Source organism: Melozone crissalis, unplaced genomic scaffold (genome assembly GCF_028551555.1).
Source record: "Melozone crissalis strain CALT ecotype California unplaced genomic scaffold, PUWL_Pcris_2 ptg000114l_1, whole genome shotgun sequence".
Lineage (NCBI taxonomy): Eukaryota > Metazoa > Chordata > Aves > Passeriformes > Passerellidae > Melozone > Melozone crissalis.
In genome coordinates this window covers 5,506,566-5,517,021 of record NW_026535891.1, presented here as the reverse complement: position 1 = coordinate 5,517,021, position 10,456 = coordinate 5,506,566, and the positions used below count along the sequence as shown (strand labels likewise).

The 10,456-nt window shown below is 50.2% G+C and overlaps 1 protein-coding gene across 1 annotated transcript; it reads left to right on the top strand.

Moving 5' to 3' along the window:
- Positions 1-9,491: 9,491 nt before the first annotated feature.
- LOC128948186 (olfactory receptor 14J1-like) lies at positions 9,492-10,010 on the top strand (the record flags this gene model as incomplete). Its single annotated transcript, XM_054292795.1, has 1 exon — positions 9,492-10,010. A coding segment is annotated over exon 1 (519 nt), but the record flags the coding sequence as incomplete, so codon positions are not given.
- Between the last annotated feature and the right edge of the window lie 446 nt (positions 10,011-10,456).

Sequence of the window (10,456 nt, the reverse complement as noted above, 5' to 3'; positions counted from 1 at the left end):
CCAGGGCACAAGGTCCAGCAGCTCTGTTGTTCTGCAGTGCCACAACGGCCCCTGGTTCCATGAGTTTCCCTACTGCCAACAGTGGTTCCTTGGTTCCCATGATGCCCTGCTGTGTCACCATGGATATTTGGTGCCAAGAAGTTCTCCAGTATCACAATGGCCTCCCTCGCTCCATGAGCTTCCGCAGTGTCCAAATGGCCTCCTTGGATGGGCAGTGTCACCATGGACCATTGGCTCCATGCAGCACCTCTGGGTCACCATGGACTCCTTGGTTCCATGAAGTTCTGGGGGTGTCTCCATGGTATCCTTGGATCCACAGTGTCACAATGGACAACTGGATCCACATGGTGCTGCTGTGTCACCATGGCCCCTTGGTTCCATGGCACTCCATGGTCACAACTGACTCCTTGCTTCCACGTCACCCCCTCAGTGTCAAAATGGCCCCTTCGTTCCATGAGGAACACAAATGTTTTGTAGAAACATTGAGCAAATCCTGCTGAACACACCAGGGAACATCTGTTTGCATTCAAGAGAGAGGTTAAAGGTGAGGATGGCACCAGCAGTTTCCATCTGCAACAGAGATCCAGGGAAAGGACAGGGATAGAGAATTCAGCTGGAACACTCAGAGAATTCTGCTTCCAGAGATCATTTCTGCTCACACTGTCCCCTGGAGAAAGGTGACACCTTTCCAGGCAGCCTGTACTGAGCAGGTGGTTCCTGAGTGGGGTTTGTTGTTCAGGAAACCTTCTCAGGCTTCGCCATTCTTTCCTTCCCAACAGGAAAACTTCTCCTGGGCCTGTGTGCAGGCAGAGCCCTGATGAGAGCAGGTGGGACATAGTGCAATGGGCTGGGACATGGAGCTGCAGAGCTAAGGGGACAAGGTTCTGCTGCAGGGCACAGGGATGTCAGTGCCAGGTGGGCCATGTCTGATATGGTGAGGCTGGGGGTGAGGAACAGCTTGTCCAAACAGGGTCAGCCCTCAAGGAGCTCATTCTTTTCCATGCACAGATCTCCTAAGGAGACATTCAGCATCAAGATCATCTAGGGAATGTTTCTATTGGCTCTTCTCTGAAATGGAAAATAAAAACGATTCATTTAGTAAACAAAAAAAGTCATGAGGTGCACTTGGAAGTCTTCCTCCTTAACAGAACTCCAAACTGACTCCAATCAGCTGTTCAAGTACTGGAGAGTTCAAGACAATTGAAGGAAGAGAAAGAGCCCCCAAGGGCTTTCTGTATTTTATTGAGCCCCAGGGTGGGTTTGGGGCTGAGTCCAGCACCCTCAGGCACTGACAGGAGGCTGAAGAAGCTGCTCAAGGAATCAGCAGCAAAAGTCCAAGTCCCTTGGAGCATCACTGGGCCCCAGTAAGGGCAGGGAGTGCCAAAAGCTCCCCAGGGCCTGGTGAGAGCAGATCCTTGAGGCCAGGATTGCAGGGAGTCCAAGGCTCTGAGCAGGGAACTGCAATGCTGAGCAAGGCCTGGGCTGGTTGGGGGAAGCAGAAAGGCCAAGCCCTGAGCCCAGCCTGGGACAGCAGGGACTGTCCCTCACGGGTGGCTTGGGGCTGTTTGTGGGGCAGGTGGATGTGAGGGGCAGCAAGGACAAATGCCATAAACCTGTGTGACACTCCAGATCCTCATGGAACCAATGGGCCGGTGGGACACAGTGGGAAGTTGTGGAACCAAGGGGATCATTGTGGCACTGTTGGGGCCCATGGAACCAATGGGGCCAGTGGGACACTGTGGGGCCTCATGGAAACAAGAGGCCATTGTGAGCCTGCAGGGCTGGAACACCCCAGAACACTGAAATGCTGGGGGTACCGAAAGGTTCCTTGACTTGAGTTTGGTGCACAGGAGAAACACCAACCAGATATTCTCAACACGGACAGATGTTAAAGAATACTCTTAATAACAAGGGACCCACAAGGATCATCAAGTCCAGCTCTTGTGAATGGCCCACTCAGGAATTGAACCCACAGCCTCAGTGATACCAGCACCATGCCCTAACCAACTGAGCTAAGAGGTCAAAATTACACAAAATTTTACTGGCAAAATAGAGACAATCAAGGATCTTGGGCAAAGCATTTAATACAACATCCACTTCAACATAAACCTCTTATCAAAGCATTGCCTTCATTTACTTAGCCCATTTAACCTAAAAATGTTTACCCTTAAGATGTTTAGTTACCCAAAAAATGTTCCAGGTAAGTAGGATTAGAAGAAGAAATAGAGAACAGAAAGACAGAAGATCTACAGAAAGCCACACACATAGGTACCAGCTGCTGGGGTTCCAGCATTGCCAACAGAGGAACCCCATTACAAAGCAGGATCCAGACCACAGGCTGGCCTCGTGCCCCGGCTTTTAACGTCCTGGGCCTTCATGGGCCCGCCCCTGGGGTGGGACTGCCAGTTGCTTGTCCAATCAGAGCCAGGGTAGGCACCAGCAGCTGGTGTGTGATTGATTGTCAGCTCAGTCAATCAGAACTGGGTCAGCACTGCCTCTTGTGTTATTGATTGACAGCTCAGTCAATCAGACCAGGGTTAACATCTCCCCTGCTGTTTGACTGACAGCTCTGCCAGGCCAGGGCTGGGGACCGGGCTCTGTCCCACCACAAACCAAGGCCTGACCCGGCCCTGGCGCCACACGGGCATTCTGAGCATCCAAAGGTGTCTTGGGAAATCGATCTTATTGAGCCTCTGACAGCAACCACTGTGACACTACAGAACTTCACAGAACCAAGGGTCAGTTGTGACAATGGAGATCCAAGGAAACTATGGTGAGACTACAGAACCTCCTGGAATCAAGGAGACCATTGTGCAACTCAGGGGCCCCTATAGAAGCAAGGGTCAATGATCAAACAGTGGGGCCCATAGAAACAAGGAGCCATTGTGACACAGCAGGGCCGCATGGAGCCAAGGGACCCCTGTGACTCTGTTGGGGCTCATGAAACCAAGAAGCCATTGTGACATTGCAAGACCTCATGGAATCAAGGATTACACTGTGACAGTGTGGGCACCAATAAAGTCAATGGAACATGGAGCAAGTCTGCCTGGTTTGCCCTCCTGGGGTCTGTCTGACAGGTCCCACTGAATTTGACATGTTAAGGGACACTTCCCATCTGACCGGAAGCACTGCGGCTCTGTGCTTTTATTCCTATGGAAAAGAACTGTCTTTCTTGTCTAGATGCCCATGGCAAAATTGGGATTCTGTGTCTAAAATTCTCTATATCCATGGGTTACTCCCAGACAAAATCTGCCTATACAGTCAAGTCTGGCTAGACTTGGCCTCTGGTGACTGCCTCTCATCTGCCCCTGCACCACTGGGGCTCACTTGTTTCCTTCCTATGGAGACCATTGTGACATTGGGGAGCATTGTGGAACCAATGGGCCATGGTGACACTGCAGGCCCTTGTGGAACCTGTTACACTGTAGGAACTTGTGGAACCCAGGGGAACATTGTGACCCAGCAGGGTACCATGGATCCAGGGGGCCACTGTAACACTGTGGGGCCTTGTGGAAACAAGAACATCTTTCTGTTTTCTTGGAACCAAGAACATGCAGCCCAGTTGGGCCGCATGGTCCCAAGGGGCCAGTGTGAAGCAGTGGGACTATGTGAAACCAAGAGGCAATTGCTGCATTTTAGGGCCTCGGGGAGCCAAAGGGCCGTTGTGATCCTGCAGGGCACCATGGATCCATGGAGAGCATTGTGGCATTGCAAGGCCCCATACAATCATGGAGACCATTGTGACACTGTGGGGCCCCATGGAACCAAAGGAACATTGTGGCCCTGCAGGGCCTTGTGGAAGGAAGGGGCCATTGTGACTCTATGGGAACTTGTGGTGCCAAGGGAATTGTTGCACTACTGGCCCCAATGGAACCAAGGGACCATGATGACACAGCGGGACTTCATGGAACTCAAAGAGCATTGTGACACTGTGGGGCCTTGTGGAACCATGGAGACCATTAAGATCCTTGAGGACTTGTGTAACAAAGGGGCCATTATGACACCTGAGGGCATCATGGAAGCAGAGAACCATTTGGAACTGCAAGACCTCATGGAAGCAAGGAGCCATTGTGACACTGCAGGGCCCTGTGGAACCAAGGGACCATGAAATAGGTGTGGCTGCCTTGGTCTCCCAGGGGTCACCTGAACGGTCTGGCTGACCTTGGAATGTGGAAGGCCACTCCCATCTGCCCCTAAAACACTGAGGCTCTGGGCTTTCCTTTGTATAGAAAAGAACTGTCCATTTTTTCCAGGTATCCATGGCCAAAATTTGGATTCTACTTCCAAATTTCCGTGTATCCAAGGATTGGTGCTGGACAAAAGCTGCCAGGAGAGACAGGTCTGGCTGGTCTTTAACTCCTGAGTGCCAGAACTCACCTATTTACCAAACACTGGAAAAGATTCTGTGCTTTGCTTTATATAGAAAAAATCATCCTTCTCCAGGCACAAATGTCTGAAATTAGGACTCCACTTTCATAATTTTGAATATCCAAGGGTTGCTCCAAGCAAACCTGCCAGGACAGACAGGTCCGACTTTCCTTGACCTCCGGTGGCTGCTGTTCATCAGCTCCTGAAACATGGTGGCTCCATGGTTTCATTCCTATGAAGACCAATGGGACATTTGGGAGCCTTGTGAAATGAAGGGGCCATTGTGACACTGCAGAGCACCATGGATCCAAGGAACCATTGTGACACTGTGGAGCCTTATGGAACCAAGGACATCATTGTGGCTCTGTTGGGCTGCATGGTTCCAAGGGGCCAGTGCAAATCAGCAATGTGGCAGTTAGCCTGGCTGTAACTCAGAGTCAGTCAGATTTTACCCCAGAAGAACTGGGAATGAAGTTCTATCTAAGAATCATTCGTTTAACTTAGGGTGAGTGTGAGAGTTCCCCCATAAGCCTTTAGTGTTTTTATGCTAAGTTGTCCAAGTTCTACTCCCCTATTGGTTTATTGGTTACCTATTTCTTCTATATAGTTATTGTTCTAGTTTTCTAGCCCCAAGTGTGTATGTTGTTGCTTCCCCTTTTTCTCAGGTCTTAGGATCCTGCCCCTCATACTGTGCTCGACTTCTCCATTTTTATTGTTTTTCACCCTGTTTTTAAAGTTCCTTTTAAACAACTCCATTGATCATGCTCCTTTTGATTTTCGCCACCCTCGCCCTGAAGTCAGGAGAACCAAAGAGGTTTGTCAGAGCCATCCTCATTGTGTCTTTTGGCACCCGAACAGGGACCAGGACATTCAGGGCTCCCTGTGTCAATCACATCAGCTGGGGTTAGCTGATGGATAGGCCAGTGCTCCCTGGGATTTTGGATTGTGCCGGGCCCGGCGGATCCATTGTTGCTTTGAGGGACCTTGCCCAGGATTGGCAGGGGCAAAAACGGTTTCACCTGCATAGGATTGCAGGTGGGTTTGGGGAAATGCAAGACATTTATTGCCCATTTTGCCACTGTGTATTTACAATATGAACCCACATCCCAGAATTGATTTGGAGTGTTCTAGTGGCTCTTCCACATAAGGCAGAGAAAGAGAAAAATGGGCAGCCAGATGTCCAAAGTAGAAAGGAGCATATATGGATCCTTTCATTCTCACTGATCATGACATAATATTTTCAAAAAATGAATTAAAATCAATCATGAGGTGGAGCATTAAAAGTTTTCCAGATGCCTCTGCTGACAAAATCCATACCACTGAATTTTGGGATTCAGTGGGAGTTAAACTGTACAACCTTTCGATCAAAAGGGACCCCACTGCACCCTGCATGCTCCCCATCTTCCACACCATCCTTGAGACCCTTCACCAGCAAGCAGTGTGTTGAAAACTCAATCCGTTGGTCACTCCTAACTCGGGACCTCCCCTCAAACCTGCCTTTCTCAGACCTTCCACGATGGTCCATGATGGCAATGGCCATGCGATCTTGGAGCATCATGCTCCGGAGAGTCAAGATGGAAGAAGCCCGAATGTGGCTCAGGAGCCTGACCATCCTCCCTCCATCTTGGCTCCTCCAATTCCTTCTACCACAACCTTCTCTTCCACTCTAAATGAACCCCCAGACTCCACCTCCACAAATGCAGGTCATGCCCCACTGTCAATCATCTTCTCCACCCAGGGCCATGCCTCCAGTTAAGGAAGGAGACTGGCAAATAACCTTGAAACTCCTTGTTGTGCCTGTATGAAAGCAGGAGGCAGAATCCATGCTTTCAGCCATTGGTTTACAGGGAAATCAAGGATCTGTGTACGGCAGCTAAAGACCATAGGAAGGACTCACCTTGATTTAATGGCCTAATGAGGACAATGTTTACAGCACACCTTAACTCCCTATGATTTAAAATATAACCATGTTGTTGTCACCTACAGAATACACCCTGTGGGAAGGGGGATGGAAGTGTTTACTAACTCAAATAATAGCAGACTATGCTAGTAATGAGGCAAAGGCAGAATTGACAACCAAATATCTATCTTGAAAAGGACAACACAGACTACCAGATGATCAAGCAGCAGCTATCCCCAGAGAAGTATTGGATGATATCAAAGAGATGGCTTTGAAAGCTTTAATCCAGATATCGGATAGTAGCACCCCCAATTTGGACTGCCTTGGATGGCTGCAGCTAAAGCTTTGGGACAATTAGACCATCTTGGGTGCCTGTTAAGTAAACAAACCAATGTTACCTCCCTCACATTAAGTGGCCTGCTCTCAGACATAGAGACCATCAGACATGCCACCTTGCAGAACAGCGATAGAGTTTTTACTCTGGGCACATGGGCATGGCTGTGTAGACTCTGAGGGCATGTGTTGCATGAACCTCTCCAGCCACAGCGAGTCAATCCATAAGAGCATTCAGGTACTGAAGGAAGGGTTCAAGAAGCTTCAATTGGAAAACAAAGACTGGGTCAATAAACTCTTCCAGTCCAAGGGACTAAAGGGTTGGATGATATCGAGCTAAATCAGGACTATTAATTCTCTTAGTGGTTGTTGTTGTATTGTTGATTGTCCCGTGTTTGTTTGAATGTTTTTAGAAAGTCTTAAAAATTCTTTCAGTTCTATCTTTGTTTTAAAAGAGAAAGGGGGAAGATACCCAATACAGGATCCTCATGGACTCCTTGGAGACGAGAATTGGAGGCTAGGATGGCACAAAAAACTCTCAGAGACTCAGTGTGAGAAGGAAAATCCTTGGAAGTACCTAAAAGTATTCTTAACTCCATAAAGTGCGTTATTAACCTTGAGTATCTAAAGGTATTAATGAGCCTCACTGAGTGTCAGTACAAAGCACTCCAGGGACTCATTAAAGCAGATAATTAGGGCCATGATTGAACAAACCTCTCACAGAGTCTGTATCAAAAGTGAAACACCAAGTACCATAAAATGACTGAAGTACGCCGAACCATTAATTTGCCCCAGTGAGTGTTGTTACTGACAAAGCCTCTCCAGGGACTAATTAGAGCAGATAATTGGAGGCCATGATTGCACAAACCTCTCAGAGACTCCAAGGCAAAAGCAAAACCCAAAGTCCTTAGAAAAACCTGCAGTCCCTGCAAGGGAGCATGAAGGAGCCCCTGCAGCCATTACTGAGCAAGGCTCCCCGGGCACTCCTTCCAGCAGATCCTTGAGGCCACTGGGATGTGGGCTAGGGGGGGATGCTGAGGGCAGGACAAGGGGCGGACAGTGCCCAGCCTGGCTGGGGCTGTGCCAGGAGGTCCCAGTGCCTCAGCACAAGGTGTCTCCTCACAGCCCTTGGTGGCACAGACCCTGCTGTGCCCCAGGGCACCAAGACTTGGCTTCTCTTTGTCCCCACCTGTCATCACTGCCTCCAGTTCTCTGCTCAGCCTGGGGCCTGGGGACACTTTCTCAGTCATGCTCCTCAGTGGGACCCATTAAAAGTCCAGGAAATTTTGGAGTTGGATTCTGACTTGGAGTTCTGGAGAGGTTTCTTCAGCCACCTCTCAGGGACTGATGTTCAGGGCCTGAGCACAAAGCCCCAGAGGCTCATTAAAGTCCTTGTGCTGTGTCTGTGCTGCTGAGCTGGGCTGGGCTCCTAGCACAGAGGCAGCTCCTGGTAACCAAGAAGAGCTTCAAAAGCACATTTCTCTTGATGAGCAGCTCTTCTGCCAGCCCAACAGGGCTGGGGCACTTCCTGCAGCCACCCCGGGCACAGCACAGAGGCACAGAGAGCTTCAATCAGTCAGGGCTGGAAAGGTGCTGAGAAGTGCCTGGGGCAGAATCACTGCCAGCCCTTGGCACAGGAACCTCTGGCTGCAGGACAATGCAGCTGCACCTCCTGGAGCCATCTCCTAAAGCTAGAACATCCCAATGCCTGCAGACCCTGTGAGTACATTCTCTGATTGTCTCTTGTGCAGAGCAGCCAGGGGTGCCCAGGGCTGTCCTGCAGAGCAGGGTCCTGCAGCCCAGGGCACTGTACTGGGGCAGGGACTCTGCTGCCTGCCAGGGACAGCTCTCAGCCAGCCCTGGCAGCTGCTCCCAGCACTGGGGGACAAGATCTGAGTGGGCGGAGACACCTGGTCAAGCTTGGAAGTGTTCTCCTTGTGTAGGGAGGATGCTGCATTGTTCAGAATTGATCCTGCATGATATTTAACTGCAGAACATTTCCAAGTACATTATACGGGTAGCACAGCAAGGCAGGGGCTGCATAAAAGAGGAATTCCTGCTTTTTTATTCTACTACTCTGGGTTGCCATGATAGGAAATTGCCCATAGGTATTCATCTCTCATTTCATGCTGAGAAAAATCAAAATATTTTCTCTCAGATGTTAATAAACCAGGCAATGCAGAAATAATCACAGGACCCCTTAGAGGCAGCATCAGTGACACTTTTCCAGCCTCCTCAGGGTTGCTGTTATGTTGCCATCAGAGCCTGTAGAGCAGAGCTGTCCCTAGGAAGTGCCTGAGCTGGGAAGGGTCTGCAGGGCAGAGCTGAGCCCCCAGGGCTGGGCTGGGCTCTGGCAGCACTGGCAGGGCTCAGCCCTGGGCACAGGGAAGCAGCTGCTGGCAGGGACAGCTCCAGGCAGCAGAGCCCTGGGCAGGCAGAGGGGGGAAAGTGCCCCCAAGCTGAGCTGGAATATTTTAAATCCTCTCCAAAACCAATTATTCCATTATTTTTTTTTAAAGATCCCTATGCTAAGGCATCACAGGAAATGTCCAACAGCAGCTCCATCAGCTACTTCCTCCTGCTGGCATTGGCAGACACACGGCAGCTGCAGCTCCTGCACTTCTGCCTCTTGCTGGGCACCTCCCTGGCTGCCCTCCTGGGCAACGGCCTCATCATCAGTGCCGTAGCCTGTGACCACCACCTGCACACGCCCATGTTCTTCTTCCTGCTCAACCTGGCCCTCACTGACCTGGGCATGATCTGCACCACTGTCCCCAAAGCCATGCACAATTCCCTCTGGGACGCCAGGAACATCTCCTACACAGGATGTGCTGCTCAGCTATTTCTACTAATCTTCTTTCTTGAAACAGAGTTTTCCCACCTGACCATCATGTGCTACGACCGCTACGTGTCCATCTGCAAACCCCTGCACTACGGGACCCTTCTGGGCAGCAGAGCTTGTGCCCACATGGCAGCAGCTGCCTGGGCCAGTGCCTTTCTCTATTCACTGCTGCACACGGCCAATACATTTTCCCTGCCCCTGTGCCATGGCAATGCCCTGGGCCAGTTCTTCTGTGAAATCCCCCAGATCCTCAAGCTCTCCTGCTCCAAATCCTATCTCAGGGAACTTGGATTTCTTGTGGTTACTAGCAGTTTATCATTTGGTAGTTTTGTGTTCATTGTTTTCTCCTATGTGCAGACCTTCAGGGCTGTGCTGAGGATCCCCTCTGAGCAGGGACGGCACAAAGCCTTTTCCACCTGCCTCCCTCACCTGGCTGTGCTCTCCCTGTTTGTCAGCACTGCAACATTTGCCTACCTGAAGCCCCCCTCCATCTCCTCCCCATCTCTGGATCTGGCTCTGTCAATTCTGTACTCAGTGGTGCCGCCCGCCCTGAACCCCCTCATCTACAGCCTGAGGAACCAGGAGCTGAAGGCTGCAGTGTGGAGATTGATGACTGGATGGTTTCAGAAACATTAAAATACTTGCCCGATACTGCCAATTATGTGGAATAAAAGTAATCTTTGATCTATTTTGTTTCATTGTAGTTTCTTTTTCTTTGTTTTACTTACTATATCTTTTCAAAAGAAAAAGTTCATTATTTGTGCCATTTCTCATTTTGTTTCTCTCCACCTTCCCTGTGGACACAGACTGTGTCAATGAGGGGCTGCCCCCCCCCCCCCCCCCCCCCGGTGTATTTAAAGGAACTAAAGGATATCCCAGCAGAGTTTTCTGCAGAGATGCCCTTTTTCTTCCTTCTCTGGAGCTGCAGCAGGAATGTCTGTGTGCAGAGCTGGAGGCAGATCAGGGCTGGCACAGCAGCTGTGCCCAGCTGCAGCAGCACTTGGTGTTGCCAG